At 34.1% G+C, this 15613-nt stretch overlaps 2 protein-coding genes across 3 annotated transcripts; both read left to right on the top strand.

Annotated features, from left to right (window-relative positions):
- The first annotated feature begins 337 nt into the window (after positions 1 to 337).
- Positions 338 to 9688, top strand: LOC105337790 (cystinosin). 2 transcript variants are annotated; one of them, XM_011442685.4, is made up of 9 exons: positions 338 to 449; positions 1110 to 1230; positions 1453 to 1659; positions 4633 to 4773; positions 5372 to 5471; positions 5762 to 5881; positions 6027 to 6203; positions 8730 to 8847; positions 9044 to 9688. In XM_011442685.4, exons 1-9 carry the CDS (start codon positions 416 to 418, stop codon positions 9220 to 9222), a joined length of 1197 nt encoding a protein of 398 aa, XP_011440987.3. In that variant the 5' UTR covers positions 338 to 415; the 3' UTR covers positions 9223 to 9688. The 2 variants fall into 2 exon arrangements, with proteins under 2 accessions (XP_011440987.3, XP_065922009.1); XM_066065937.1 differs by having other exon boundaries at positions 8730 to 8884; positions 9044 to 9184.
- Positions 9689 to 10288: 600 nt separating this feature from the next.
- LOC105345474 (methionine aminopeptidase 1) lies at positions 10289 to 15610 on the top strand. The gene is made up of 13 exons (XM_011453603.4): positions 10289 to 10495; positions 11131 to 11182; positions 11365 to 11447; positions 11641 to 11701; positions 11804 to 11895; positions 12203 to 12286; positions 12402 to 12469; positions 12627 to 12697; positions 12952 to 13083; positions 13175 to 13280; positions 14048 to 14085; positions 14285 to 14350; positions 15365 to 15610. The coding sequence occupies exons 1-13, from the start codon at positions 10298 to 10300 to the stop codon at positions 15529 to 15531; spliced, it is 1218 nt and encodes a 405-aa protein (XP_011451905.4). The 5' UTR covers positions 10289 to 10297; the 3' UTR covers positions 15532 to 15610.
- The last annotated feature ends 3 nt before the right edge of the window (positions 15611 to 15613 follow it).

Genomic DNA, 15613 nt, shown 5'->3' on the forward strand with positions numbered 1-15613 from the left:
AGCTGTTCCTTATTCTACTCTTTCGGGTGCCTGGTGTATATAGTTCATTGGCAAACAACTATAGAGACATGACAAATTCCACTCGCGTACAACGATTTCTTGAATAAAAGAAAAAGTAGCATGTGAAAAATAAACCATTCACATAAAACGCTGTACGACCTATCTACTGCTTACCAAACATTACCCCCTTGTATCAATAACAACATTTCAAAAATAATCAACAAAAGATGCAACAAAAGATACAGTTATTCTTATTTACAAAATCATAAATCAATGCATTTAAATATATATATAGATATTATGTGTATGTTAAATATATCAAGAGCAATAAGTATTTTTTTTTATGGTGTAAGGGTCATGTGACTGACGATCGCCGAGTTTGTCAACTTTGAGTAGTTCATTGAATACTTGAATAATGATGAATAGACAGGGTTATATTTATATATTCAGTAAGATTTCATTTTCTATTTAACTGTGCAACAATTATATACGATTTGACTGTTATCCGTGTAATGGAGAATTCCATGGTTAGGCCTATAGTTAATTCTGATGTTTTGTTTTTAGCTCACCTGAACCATCATTTAATGATCGAGTTAAAGTCTAACACCACTCGAAAATAGACACCGTCATACCCTCGATTTCGTTACACCCGATTGCACACCTTCGTGGCGGACGTGTCTTAAGATTTTGTGCATTCATTTTTTATGTGCATATTTTGTTTGAAAATATGTATTGACTCGTTGATGTAAGTTTTGTCTGGCATTGAAAACGTGTGTAAAATTTGATAATTTCATTGCATCGTAGTAACACAACGAAGCAAGATGTACGTTCAAACAGGAGAGACCTCTACAGCAAAAGTACTTTGAACTGTTAAGAGATCTACGGCTTATATAGGGTTTGTACTGAAAGCAACGCTGAAAGAGAAATATGGTGAACAGTGCCTTTTACGAGTAGTGTTCAGCTGTAACTTTTGTCAAAAAAATGGTGGCCAATATGGCGGCACAAGATCTACTTGTAGCGTGAAGCACTGATGGCTTTGCTTACCATGTTCACTTTTATTTCTTGATGGAAAGTACATTTTAAATGGTTGGTTTTTTTTTCCTTTCTAGGTATTCTTGCATCAACTGTGAATGGTTTTAATCAGAATGAAACCAAAGTACATATACATTTTTCTAAATCTGACCTTAAGACAGTATTAGGAGATGTTGACAGTGTTCAGCTTATTTTGAGGTAGGCATTATTTATTAAATTATTTATCTCTATATGATAAGTGTTAGATAATAAGTTTTTCTGTAGAGTGCTTCAATTGTTTATGATTTTCGTTATGATAGATTGTAGTTGCTCTCCTAGTCCTCTACCCCTCCTAAAAAATTTAAGCATTAGCTTTTAGGTATCTTGATTTGACAAAAATAAGGAATCAATCCATTGTAATAGTGCCTCTGTAATTTTCAGTGAAACTGCCAAAAAGAATGCCACTGTTGTATTTACCTATCAAACGGGGGATGAAATCCAACTGGTGGAAACAAATAACTATATTACTCCAATTCCAAATATCAGCATCGTAGCCAACCAGACAAAGGCTGTGTCCATCAACATTACGAGTACTGGGGTCGGCCATCTTAACCTTGGAATCAACTCCTCATCAGACCAGTTTATAGGGTAAAACTTTAAATATTAGGGCCCTGCTCTGAAGATGCCCAATAGTAATCAGTCTGTTCATCTATCCGTCCTTCTCTCCATCCATCTGTGTCTGTCCTTCCGTCCATCCAAGATCTCTTGTCCGGAGCATATCTTCTCTCCCCTTGGCCCAATCTGGTTCATTCTTCACCTGCAGAGTGCCTTTGGGTAAAGAGTGTGTAGTGACCTTGAAAGATGTTTCTAGGTCTAAGGTTAGGGTCATAGAAGAATTATGTGAAAAATCTTTTTCCGGAGCATATCTTCTCTGCCCTTGATCCAATCTGGTATAAACTTCACTCAGAGTGCCCATGGTCAAAGGGTGTGTAGTGACCTTGAATGATGTTTGTAGGTCAAAGTCATATGGGATAACATAAAAATCCTTTTTTAAGACCATGTATACTCTCCACTTAGCCCTATTTGGCTCAAATTTCACTTAAACAGAGCTTCTGTTTAAAGAGTGTGCAGTGACCTTGAACCAAGTTTCAAGGTCACATGTGAAGGTCATAGCAAAATTATATGATAAAATCTTGTCTTAAGCATATATTCTCTCCCTTTGGTCCATTCTGGTTCAAACTTCATCCACAGAGTGTTTGTGATCAAAGAATATGCAGTGGCCTTGAATGATGTTTGTAGGTCAAGTGTCAAGATCATATCGGATCACACAAGAATTTTTATGGCGTCGAGCGAAGCTCGAAAGCCATCTAGGGATCGTACGTCCACCGGAAGTGTAAGGAGCTGAACAATGCATGCTATCAATAAATCCGCGAAAATGAGTGCAAAGTTTTCTTTTGTATTTGAGGAATAAAAGAAGACTTGCTTCCATTTAGAACAGAACTGTACGTCAATATAACAAGTTGGCAGATAAAAAATAGTTAATGTCTTTGACAATGTTCATATTTTATTGTAAACAATATGTCTTGGTTTCAGCGGATGAATACACTTCACACACTTGCGATAGTTAGGCCTACATACTCAATTTGTTTATAAAATATACCTGCCTGCAAAACAGATTATTTTGAATCCATATCGAATGTTGACTATGTACAAATGCTTGATCTTTTAGAAACAAAAAACTTCCTGCACAGAACTATATCTACAACAAAAAGTATCTTTAAACCAACTAGCGTACTTTCACTTTTAACTGTAAACGATATGAATGGGGGCCTTCTTATATCTACCCCTGATCTTTTCGGTCCGGTCATTTGGACCCATAGGATTTTTAAATCAATTGATAATAAGAGACAGAGTTTTTATCAGCAATGTACAATATATAGAATTAAATACAATCATACTTTTAATACTTATTAATTCTATTTGAATAGAGAAAAAAATATCTACAATGTTTTAACTCCAAGAATATTTCTATTAAAATTTTTAAGTAACATTCAAAACTTTTTAGGAATAAGGTGAGTCAATTTGTAATGAATTGAAATTTGATTAATTTTGTGATAAAAACATATTTTTTATTTATCTGAAAGTAGTCGACAGATGTATTTTGTCTAATATATTTGTTTTTAAAAAGGAAGTATAATTGATACCAAATTTTAAATGAATGGTCAATAACCAAATTAAAATGGCTTTTGCTAATAAAAGAAATCCCAGTTCATTTTAATATTTTTATTATTTTAGTTGACTGCATAAAATCTATATTAAATTTTATTTGTGTTAAATTGACCTCCGGACTCAATTTAAAAAAAAAATTAATTTCCAGCAAAACAATAAGAAAAGTTTGTCTCATGTTATTGTACGTACATTTCTTAAGAGTTACAGAATCATAATTTGTTTAAGGATTTTTTTAATCAAGTGTATGTGTGATCAATGATGGAATACCATAAATTATTTTGACTTTTTAAAAAAGTTGTTCAGCTTTGTACTCTTCAAATTAACTTCAACTCGACGCCATTGTGGCCCTTCAGGCCTTTGATTTTTTGAAAGAGCATATATACTCTCCATTTAGCCCTATTTGGTGCATTCTTCACATTAACAGAAATTTTGTGTTAATAGTGTGCATTGACTTGTACCATGTCAAAGTGAAGGTCGTAGCAGATCTCTTTATAATCAATTTTAGACCATAGATTGTTTCCCCTTTGCTTAATATTGCTTAGATTTACCAAAAATGCCTCTATGTAAGGGGTAATGAGATGGGGAAAAAGTTCCATGCCAGCTGGAAAATATTTAAGTTAAAAGTCAAGATAAAAGCTAAATTCTCTGAAATGCTTTTCAATCTATTGTCCATCATTTGAGCGGGGCCCTTTGAGATGGTCACCATCACAATGTTGTCTAGTCTTCTATATATTCAAGAGGGGTTGATGAGTATCATTGAATGGTTTGATAATGAACTTAACATAACACAGTAATCTATTATGATAATTTGTTAAATCACATGTTAAAGTTGCTCTTGGTTGCTCATCTAGATGATATCTGTACCTGTACAAGATTTACAAATGCTACAATTGTGATGTTACTAGGCGTTCACGTTAATATAAAGTTTAGATTCAAATTTGCATCTCAAAGTCATCTAACAAATAATGGGTCCATCTAAGGGGAGCAGTATTCTTCATAGGCAAAAAGGCACATAAATAATTGTTGTCTCAAGAAGCAGAAGCAACATAATTAAAACTCATAGGTACATATAAACTATGCTTTCTAATAGTTTCCAGTTTGTTTAAATCATGACACAAGGGAGTAGGTTGTGGAAAGCATGGAAGTTCAGAGTTTAAAAAAAGAAAATATAGAAGTGTTACACAGGTGAGCTATATAGCCCATGGGTTATAGTTAATAGTCAGGTGAGCATTATCCTTTTGTTAAAGATGACATGCTACAAATCAATGTCTGTATGGAGTACTGTACACTTACTTGTCCTATTTCAGTAAAAAGGATCATGGGTGTAACATTTTATGTGTTTAATCCTTTTGCTATTTGTTTTTAAAGTGTATATAATGGCTTCCTATGTAGGTTATCCCAAGAGTTCATGAGGATCACCATTGTACACAGCTCTCCTCTGGTTGTGATTAACTCCATCATTGGCTGGATTTATTTTGTGGCCTGGTCAATCTCCTTTTATCCACAGGTGTTTGAGAACTGGAGGCGCAAAAGGTACTGGTCACTTAGTCATTAAAACCTAGTGGTAAAAAAGAAATATAAACTTTGAATATACTGGTATATACTGGTACTTAAACAAAGAGAAACAAACAGCCAACAGGATTCAAACTTTGTACCTGCAGTTTTCACACTTGAGTGACTACAGTAATTGACTTAGTCATGAAAAAATCATTAAAAATGTACCATTATTGAAATGTCAGGCAATTGATTTCACAGGCCATCTTTACTGTAGTTCCTTTAATAGGTGAAAAACTTTATTCATGTAAAGACCTACTTAAATTTTGATTTTGAGGAATTTAGAAGAATTTAATTTCAAATCATTATCAAATAGATACTGTAAATTTCTAATTAAATGCAAAGAATTAATTTCCGTGTAAAATCGCGAGACGCAACCCTCGGGGATTTTAAAGTCTCGCTTTAATATTTCAGACTGTTTGAAGTATAGGAAATTATATTTAAAAAATGGTGATTGCGATTTTATATTCTCGCGATTTGATACAACACAGCGGAATCGCAGAATTAAGTTCTCGTGTAAAATAAGGAATTTACAGCATGAATTTGTATAATACAACTGATCCCATCTTTTCTTCAGTGTTGTTGGTCTCAACTTTGACTTCCTCTTGTACAATATCACTGGGTTCCTAGTGTATGGATTCTTCAATGTTGGAATGTATTGGGTAGATAATGTAAAGGTAAGACTATCAATGTCATCTTTGTAACCAAGTACACTGTAATTGGATGTGTGAATGTCAGTGGCATCTTATAGTTTCTGTACAGTTGAGTGATTAATTAAAGGGCTCTCGTGGTATACTAAAGGGTGTAGGTTCAAGTCCCAGTTCAGACTGGATTTTCCATTGATATTTAACATCTTTTTTATGATGTACAAAACAAAACTTTTATTCCCCAATATGATTTACCCTGGTGAAGCATAACTGAAAACCAAGGAGCAAAATGCTCAGTACATTATTTTTCTTAATTTCAGGATGAATATATGTCTCAGCATCCAAGAGGGATTAATCCTGTTCAGTTGAATGATGTGATCTTCACTCTCCATGCTGTGTTTGTGACAATCATAACAATAATCCAGTGTTTTATATATGATGTAAGTTTTAGGTGAAGAAACTTTTCCTCTTATAATTAAAAATAAAACATTTTTTGTAAATAAAGCATAAAGATTGGAAAGTTACTCTTTGATAAATAACTTTGCGGTAGCAATGCTTCTCAAGCTGCTCTATCTTTTCTAACAGCGAGGAAGTCAGAAGATTTCCAAGTTCTGTTTGACCCTGATCAGCCTTGCCTGGCTCTTCATCATTGTGACCTTGTTTGTAGTCATCTTTGGGGACAACCTGATCTCCTGGCTGCAGTATCTGTACTACTTCTCTTACATCAAACTTGGAGTGACCATCATCAAGTACATTCCCCAGGTAAGTTTCTGTACTAAGTCTACAACATCAAGAGCATACCCGAGGTCAGTATCAGTACTACTTCTACAACACCAAGTACATACTCCAGGTCAGAATCTATACTTCTCCTATATCAAACTGGCAGTGACTATCATCAAGTGCATTCCCCAGGTCAGTACCACTAGTACCTACCAGTGCAAGTTATTGTACAGTGTACAGTCAGAGTGTTGTGATGCTAACAAATATGCAGAGTTAAGTCACCATCAGTGGTTGCTTCACTGGGAGTTAGGTCACCATCAATGGTTGCTTCTTATAGTTGCTTCATGGGGAGTTAAGTCACCATCAGTGGTTGCTTCTTATAGTTGCTTCATAGGGAGTTAAAGCTATACACGCTATAATTTGCGTCAATTTTAAATAAAGGGGAAAATGTATGTGTTTGATTACTAATAAAAGTTACCTTGATGCTGTTAATTATAATGCTCAATTCGATCACGTAACAAATATATCAAATATTAAACAATAAAAAATATTTATTTTCCTGCTAGGAAAGTAATGCCTCCTCGTGAATATCAATCTATCACGTGATATCGAGAGCTAAATTTAGTCTATCATACCAAAACTGGTGAAGGGTCAACATCTTCATAATTGAGATAGTTTCACAAAGGAAATGATATTTTCAGTAAAGCATAAATTTGTCCGATATACGAGTACAAACAAAAGAAAACAAATACAAGCCTGTGAGTAGATATGAATACTTCCTTTAAAAAAATGACGTAGACCTGTGTTTTTCCCCTATGTGCTATTTATAGATCCTATAAGTGTTAATGCAGAAGTAAGGGTATCGTGAATGACAAACTTATTTTACTCATTATACATGTATGTATTTCAAATTAACAACTGTTAAGCATATTAAAAATCAAGTTGGATATTTAATTAGGCAAACAATAACGACCACCTAGTTCTCCGCGGACATGCGCAATGAGGTCGGTTTGCTCTTCCTTCATCAATATTCATAAAAAAGGTATATTTTCCTGTCAGGAAAATAAACAATTAAAAATCTATATCTTTGTAACGAGATGGAATTCACCATTGTAATTTACAGATTAAGGATAACTTTTATAAGTAGACAAACACATGCGTTTTCACTGTCAATCAAAATTGACGTAAATTATAGCGTGTATAGCTTTAAGTTACCATCAGTGTTTGCCTCTTATAGTTGCCTCATGGGGAGTTAAGTCATTATCAGTGGTTGCTTCACGGGAAGTTAAGTCACCAACAGTGGTAGCTTCTTAGCTGGATTTAAGTCACCATCAGTGGTTGCTTCTTGGAAAGTGAAATCACCATCAGTGGTTGCTTCATGGGGAGTTAAGTCACCATCAGTGGTTGCTTCACGGGAAGTTAAGTCACCAACAGTGGTAGCTTCTTAGCTGGATTTAAGTCACCATCAGTGGTTGCTTCTTGGAAAGTGAAATCACCATCAGTGGTTGCTTCATGGGGAGTTAAGTCACCATCAGTGGTTGCTTCACGGGAAGTTAAGTCACCAACAGTGGTAGCTTCTTAGCTGGATTTAAGTCACCATCAGTGGTTGCTTCTTGGAAAGTGAAATCACCATCAGTGGTTGCTTCATGGGCAGTTAAGTCACCATCAGTAGTTGCTTCATGGGGAATTAAGTCATCATTAGTGGTTGTTTCTTATAGTTGCTTCATGGGGAGTTAAGTCACCATCAGTGTTTGCTTCTTACAGTTGCCTCATTGGGAGTTAAATCACCATCAGTGTTTGCTTTACGGGAAGTTAAGTCACCAACAGTGGTAGCTTCTTAGCTGGAGTTAAGTCACCACCAGTGGTTGCTTCTTGGGTAGTTAAGTCACCATCAGTGATTGCTTCATGGGGAGTAAAAGTCACCATCATTGGTTGTTTCATGGGGAGTTAAGTCACCATCAGTAGTTGCTTCATGGGAAATTAAGTCACCATCAGTGGTTGCTTCTTATAGTTGCTTCATGGGGAGTTAAGTCACCATCAGTGGTTGCTTCTTAGCTGGGGTTAGGTCACCATCAGTGGTTGCTTTTTGCAAGAGTTAAGTCAACATTAGTGGTTGTTTTTTGGAAAGTTAAGTCACCATCAGTTAAGTCGCCATCAGTGGTTACTTCATGGGGAGTTCAGTCACCATTAGTGGTTACTTCATGGGGAGTTAAGTCACCATCATTGGTTGCTTCTTGGGGAGTTAAGTCACCTTCAGTGGTTGCTTTTTAGCTGGAGCATGCATTGTGACTAGACCACACTTAAAATTCAGTTTGTCTTTTGACATGGCAGAGAACTAATCGGTTCTGTAAATGGGTCATGGCCTTTAAAATCAACAGCTGGAATTCACATGAGGTTTTTTCCAATAATGATTTTTTTGTTTTGTTTTATAAGAAAGATAATTTGCCAATACTTGTAAAGGATATTGTGCATGATTAAAGCCAAGTATTAAAAGAGAATAAATACTGGTAGAAAATGACTGAGTTTTGAACAATTACCTGATCAACAAATAACGTTTTACCTTTCAAGGCCTGGATGAACTGTCAGAGACAGAGCACACTGGGCTGGAGCATAGGAAACGTCCTACTGGACTTCACAGGGGGCAGCTTTAGCTTGTTACAGATGTTTCTATTGGCTTATAACAACGGTAAATATATTCAGACTTCTATTGGCTTATAACAACGGTAAATATATTCAGACTGTTAGAGATGTTTACATGTACATTGGTTGCCATAATCTAAAAAGATACAGTGTGTATTGGTTGACTCCAATCCAATGAACCACGTCAAATGTGCTTTTATACACACCTATATTAAAATCAATACCTTGGATTCTATTTGCAGAGGACTGGTCATCAATATTTGGGGATCCCACCAAGTTTGGTTTAGGTGCTTTCTCCATCCTGTTTGACATTCTGTTCATGGTTCAGCATTACTGTTTGTATCGCGGCAAGGATCCGTACGAGAGTTTAAACAATTATGAGAGGGAGGTAGAAGCTCCATTACTTAGTGCTGTACATTGATGTACAAACAAATATGCCGTACTCAAAGACTGCAGTAGTTGTGAGTCTGCCTCTCCTTTCATGATCAAGTGCAATATAACTGATGGTGCCATTTATTTTACCTCAATAGAACCCATTAAGTTAAAGGAAGACTGTGTGTCACAATCCTATCTGATGCAGTTGTATAGTCTGGGTGTATTGGATGATATAAGACAGATAGAGATTAGGTAGATGTGTAAGAATGGATAAAAATGAATGTGCAATATTGTTACTTTGTAAATGAAAATTTTGTCTGTGATAAATTAGTATTTTAACTGTTGTGATGCTTATCCTCGCATTCCTTGTTTTGTTTGGTTGTATGAATATAATAGATACATCCATTTAATTTATATGCTTGCTGCCTTATCTTTTCATATACCGGTACATATATGTTTTCTAATTCTCTGTATTGTTAAATGTTTAAAATTAAAGAATTTGTAGTACACAATTTTATATATTTTTTCTCTTTTGAAAGGATTTGCACACTAGTTACCTGTTATTCATTATCAGAATATTGAGTGCCATGTATTAAAGGGCCAAGACGGAAGGAAAAATATGTTGAAAATTATCAATGATGCCGCTGGTTGAAAAAATAAAGACCATGCCCAATGAAATAAATTAAATAATGAATATAGTCAGAAATGATGCCGCTGGTTGAAAAAATAAAGACCATGCCCAATGAAATAAATTAAAAAATTTAGTATTTACAATTAAAAGACATAATTAAGAAGCACTTTTGTTAAATATATTTCAAGAGGGAATTTACCTGTATTTCTTAAATTAAAACTTACAAAAATACAACTTTGTAGAATTAAATGCACATGATAATTAATAACTCTAGGTATCAAATAAAAACAAATAGAATGCAGCATAACTGATGCATTTATTGAATATATAGAAAATATTCTGAAATAGGGCCTAAAGCATCATTATTTTGCAATAATTATGGTAATGAGATGTAATTGTAACAATATATTGATTTGTTTGAAGAGTAATATTAGAAAAATTTTCATACTTCTATATGTGTAAATCAGCAGAATACCCGAGCGGTAATTAGATGAAAGGTACTTTCCGGGGGAAAATACGTTCCGATTTGCATATTAGTGTTTCCTCAAGAGGAAGTAACTCGGAAATGGCAGCCAACGGAGAAGTGGTCCAGCGATCTTGTGAGACCCCAGGCTGTGACAAAGACGCAAAACTACAATGTCCAACGTGTATCAAGTTAGCCATCCCCGGTTCATTTTTCTGCTCGCAGGTTTGTTCATACATTAACTTTTTTTCTTGAAAAATGTCAATATAACGTTAGAATTAATTCGAATTTCCTTGATAAAGTGAACGAATTGCTGAAAGCCAGGCGATTTTAAAGAAGACTAACAGTATCAAATATAAGATATTTGCAACTTAAGACTCAGTATCTATTAGTACTCTGTGTGGTTGATTAATTTTATTTAAGAGACTAACTTTTGTCTTAAAAAACATTCTCCGATATTCCACGTTTTTTTTTTTTTTGGGGGGGGGGGCAATTTCCTTGTTGAGTGACTATCACTCAGACTTTTAATTTCTTTATTAACCATGTTTATAGTTTGATCACTTCGATAATAAGCAGAACACAAAGTAATTATTTAACAGTAAAAATATAAAATGAGAAGAAGGATTTTGGATATCTTTTGGGATATTTTGTAAAAGTAAGACAGATGAAATAAAGTGTTATTAAATATTTTAATCTTTTATGGTACAAATATACAAGAGCCATGTGTCTATCATTCATGACGATATCATCTGACAATGGTCCTAAACATGTACAATAAAGAGTATAGTGTTTTTCATTTGAAAATCAGCAAAGCTTGCATCGATCCATATGATATATTAAATCTGTCACATTGTTCATAGGATTGTTTTAAAGGATTTTGGGATGAACACAAGAAAATTCACAAGAAAGCAAGTAAGTTTGAAACATCATTTTTGGTGAAAGTAACAAAATGAAACAATTAAAAAATGTTTCAGAGTTTTGAAAAGTGTCAGAAAAAATATATTCCATTGTTAAGGATATTGAAGATGATTCAAATTTGTCAGTTATTTACTGGTACATTCCATAACTGCATTAGTACTGTAATGTTTTTGCAGAAGAAAATTCAGCAAAGAACAGTGGTGAATACAACCCTTGGCCTGGATTTAAGTTCACAGGTGCCCTAAGACCTCAACGAGTGGTAAGTTAAAGGTTGGGAGCCACAGGTTAAGTATTATCTGTTACTTGAAAAAAAAAGTTTGTCAGATGAATCTTGGTGAATCTCAGATGCATCATTGTCCCAAAGATACATTAAAAAGGTATACATTGAAATAAATTTTCCACAACGATCATGCAAAAAACAGATAATTATGTTCTTAAAAAATTCTTTTTAGTCCCCCAAGCGGTTGGTTCCTGACACGATACCTAGGCCAGACTATGCTGATCACCCAGAGGGTAAGGCTTCGCTTCTAGATAAAAAACCCAACACTTCTTTCATTCAAGATATTGAGGGAATGTTTTACCATTTACTTACTGCACATGAATTGTTTATGTCAGGTGTTCCTATTAGTGAAAGACAAATGAGGGGATCCACCAATATCAAGATCCTTACAGACGAAGAACAGGAAGATTTGAGGGTTACCTGTAAGGTATAAAAATTGTAAATAATTACAGTGAGAAGTGTAAACATGGTTAGAATTGTAAAAATTATCAATGAGAAGTGTTAACTAGGCCAGAGAAAGAAAGATAGAAGTGTATTAAAATGAAACCTTTTTAGAAGTGTAAACAGGGCCTTAAGTTCTTTTGTAAAATGCAGTCCTGATCCTTTTATCATAAGAACAGTCCTCTGCCTGAATTCTTCATTTTAGGCATATAATTCTTGTATGTACATGTATTAGATATTGAATAATTGATGAAAGCACATGGATCTTTTTTTTTTTTCTTTTCATTTTACAGTTAGGCAGAGAGGTTTTAGACATTGCTGCCAATGCAACAGAAGTGGGCATCACAACAGAAGAAATTGATAGGATTGTTCATGAGGTAAATGTTTTTCAATAAATATCACAAAAAATTTCTTAACAGACATTTAAATGCGGATGTTGTAATTACATGCATACTGGTATTTGAATTTTAACTGGCATTGTTTCATATTCAGGCCTGTGTGGACAGACAATGCTACCCCTCTCCACTCAATTACTACTGCTTTCCCAAGTCCTGTTGTACGTAAGTTATATTTTACAATTCTCTGCAGAAAAACCACAAGAGAATGAACAAGTTTATTGACAAGACCTGTGAGAAACTGTGTTTCTTCAATTGAGTTTTCAAAATTTGTTAACAGTCTTTCATCAGAAGGTCCTGAATGATAAATTTGTTTTTTTAGGTCAGTAAATGAGGTCATCTGCCATGGTATTCCCGATATGAGACCTTTAGAAGATGGAGACATAATGAATGGTAGGTATACATCAGACAGTACTTAGTTCTAGTTATATATCTATTAATGAACCAGCAATGTTATGTCAGTAATATTTTTGATACTTAAATCATTGGAGATATTTACAGTTTATATATATTTTAAACAAGTTTGATGCCATGCATAAAGTTTGATTTCTTTATAAAATAATTGTGCACTATTAATTTGTTATCTTGAATCAACATAAATTGATATTGTAAAATAAAAACTTTATTTGCAATAAATTCTTTTCCAGTTGATATTACTGTTTACCATAGAGGCTGCCATGGAGATCTGAATGAAACTTTTTTTGTTGGAAATGTGGATGAAAGAAGCAAAAAGCTGGTGAAAACAACCCACGAATGCCTATCTCTAGCCATAGATGAAGGTATGAAGGCTTTTACCCATTTTTCCTTCGCCTTGAGATTTTCAGTAATTTAATATAGATTAGTTGTAACAGGTGTAGTATTTGTGTTTAGTGAAGCCAGGTGTGCGGTACAGAGACATGGGAAACATCATCCAGAAGCACGCGCAGGCCCATGGATTCTCCGTCGTCCGCAGCTACTGCGGCCATGGCATTCACCAGTAAGTGGTCTGGACACATTCATGCACAACAGAATTGATTTTATTAGAAAAATACAGAAAATATTCTTTAACATTTACATTTTTATGTTCCACATCGTTTGTAAGAAATCTTAATAAATATTACATACCTATTTACTGGCTATGAGGACAATAGCAAGTTTATTGTCCCCAGGGACAGCAACTCTTTCATGAGGTGAAACCAAGGGAAATAGTTGCTGTCGAGGGGGACAATAAACTTGATATTGTCTGATTTGTCAGTAAATAGGTATTTTATTACACTAAAGAAAACTTTGTCTGCGATTTTCAGATGCAGATTTTCTTAATGGTAAACAAAGTAAAGTTGTCAGACTTTGAATTTAATGTGAGACTCTGATTACACCTTTTAAATCTGAATCACACATTTCAAGTTTAAAAACGAGGAAAATCAAATGCTGCCAGTAATTAGTTTCGATGACTATTTACCATGGGCAGATGGCACGGAAACTATTTCACAGTTAGATAGAATAGCATGTTTACCGGGGTATTTATTGTAATTTTACATAAAAAGTATTCACAGAGGTATATAATAATAAAAAAAAATTCTACTGGTAACCGTATTTTAAAAAGTCCAAAACTCAATAGGGGAAGGATTATCATAAACTGGTCAACTCGCATATTTTAAAACAATATTATTGTGTCTAGTGCATTAAATGCATTACATTTTTCCAATTTTATACTTACTATTTTAATAGTGAATAATTTTTACATTGATTTATCTCTTTTCACAGATTATTTCACACAGCTCCTAGTGTACCACATTATAGCAGTAAGTCTCTTTTTATCCTTCACTTGAATTTCTGAACACTCCTATTTAACACAATATCTTCTCAATAAATATATCGTTATTGAATGACTCTGATATTATGGGTTGTGCAGTTAATCATTGACTGTAATTATTAAAATTATCTTGCTAGTCATATCATCCAACAGCATCATTATTCATCCCTTGTTTGTTTTTTCTGCAGAAAACAAGGCTATTGGAGTCATGAAACCTGGGCATTCATTTACCATAGAGCCAATGATATCAGAAGGTAAACATATCTGTTGTCAACCATTTACCTGTCAATTTTCACCAGATTATTAAAGGGTTAGGAAAGTCAAAAACATATTTTATGTATATTAATAAAGTGGTTTAAATTAACACAAGTGGTCATGCTGTTTTGATCATAAACTACATAATTAAGCTTTAATGCACGCTTGAAGTTAGAGAAATCATATTTATTGGAGGCTGCCATGATGTAGAACTCTTGTATTAAAAACCAAAAAAATTAATTATTTTGATGTCACACCATCTATTCCGGTTTGGTTTTCATATATACGATGTACACAGTGCTCTGAATAAAATGCTGGTTTATGCCTTTCTGTTACTCAAGTCATCGACTGAACAAAATTGATAATGTTTAGGTTTACATGTTAATCTAAAGAATAAATACATGTATGCATAAATATATGCATTTTTATTGAGTAAATGAAAGTAGATATCATTAAAAGTTGAAATGAAGTGGAGTAAATTTTTATTCCAAGTTGAGTTCTCCACTAACTAAAAAGTATGTTGTAATTGTAAGTCAGAATCACTATGTCGAAATAACGACGGCAATTTTTTCTACGATACTTGGCATCTGTTGACTCTTTCCACCGACTTTGACCTCTGCTTTTTAATTTCAATGAACATGCTCCGTTTGACGTTGGTTTGTAATTTAGTGGAAAGTCAAAGGTAAAAGAACGGTCTCAAATCGATTCTGTTTCAATTTTTACAGACCTTGTCATTTAGAGCGAATTAATGATTTGATACTGATGCTATGTTGATAAAACAAACCAGAATAGATGGTGTGATCTCATAGATTAAAGTTCCATGGCAGTGGGAATTTAAATTAAGCTATTGATTTTCTTGATTAATTCATTGTGCCGGGGTTTTTAATGAAAATAAATATGATTTACAACTATAGTAGATAATGATTAATTGATTTATTGTACAACATATTTTTAGTTTCCTTCCCCTATAAGCTGGGAAACATGTTAACCGATTACCTTTCAATGTGCATCAGGTACTTGGCGAGATGAGATGTGGCCCGATAACTGGACTGCAGTCACCTTGGACGGCAAGCGGTCTGCTCAGTTTGAGCACACTTTGTTGGTCACTGATACAGGCTGCGAGGTGCTAACAAGGCGGCGAGAAAACAATGGACAACCTCATTTTATGGACAAATTATAAACCCGAAAATCAAATTGTTTGGTTTTTACTTTTAAAAAAGTATTGTAGAACACCAACTAAAAAAAATGCCAAATTTTGATCT

This window comes from Magallana gigas, chromosome 7 (genome assembly GCF_963853765.1).
Source record: "Magallana gigas chromosome 7, xbMagGiga1.1, whole genome shotgun sequence".
NCBI lineage: Eukaryota > Metazoa > Mollusca > Bivalvia > Ostreida > Ostreidae > Magallana > Magallana gigas.

Bases quoted from the DNA above. Each gene is read 5' to 3' on its own strand.
- LOC105337790 (XM_011442685.4), top strand. From the start codon at position 416: ATGATGAATAGACAGGGTTATATTTATATATTCA. The intron at 4,774-5,371 runs GTACTGGTCACT...TCTTTTCTTCAG, and splicing joins GAGAACTGGAGGCGCAAAAG to TGTTGTTGGTCTCAACTTTG. The intron at 6,204-8,729 runs GTAAGTTTCTGT...TTACCTTTCAAG, and splicing joins TCATCAAGTACATTCCCCAG to GCCTGGATGAACTGTCAGAG.
- LOC105345474 (XM_011453603.4), top strand. From the start codon at position 10,298: ATGAAAGGTACTTTCCGGGGGAAAATACGTTCCGATTTGCATATTAGT. The intron at 10,496-11,130 runs GTTTGTTCATAC...CATTGTTCATAG, and splicing joins GTTCATTTTTCTGCTCGCAG to GATTGTTTTAAAGGATTTTG. The intron at 12,470-12,626 runs GTAAGTTATATT...TTGTTTTTTTAG, and splicing joins TTTCCCAAGTCCTGTTGTAC to GTCAGTAAATGAGGTCATCT.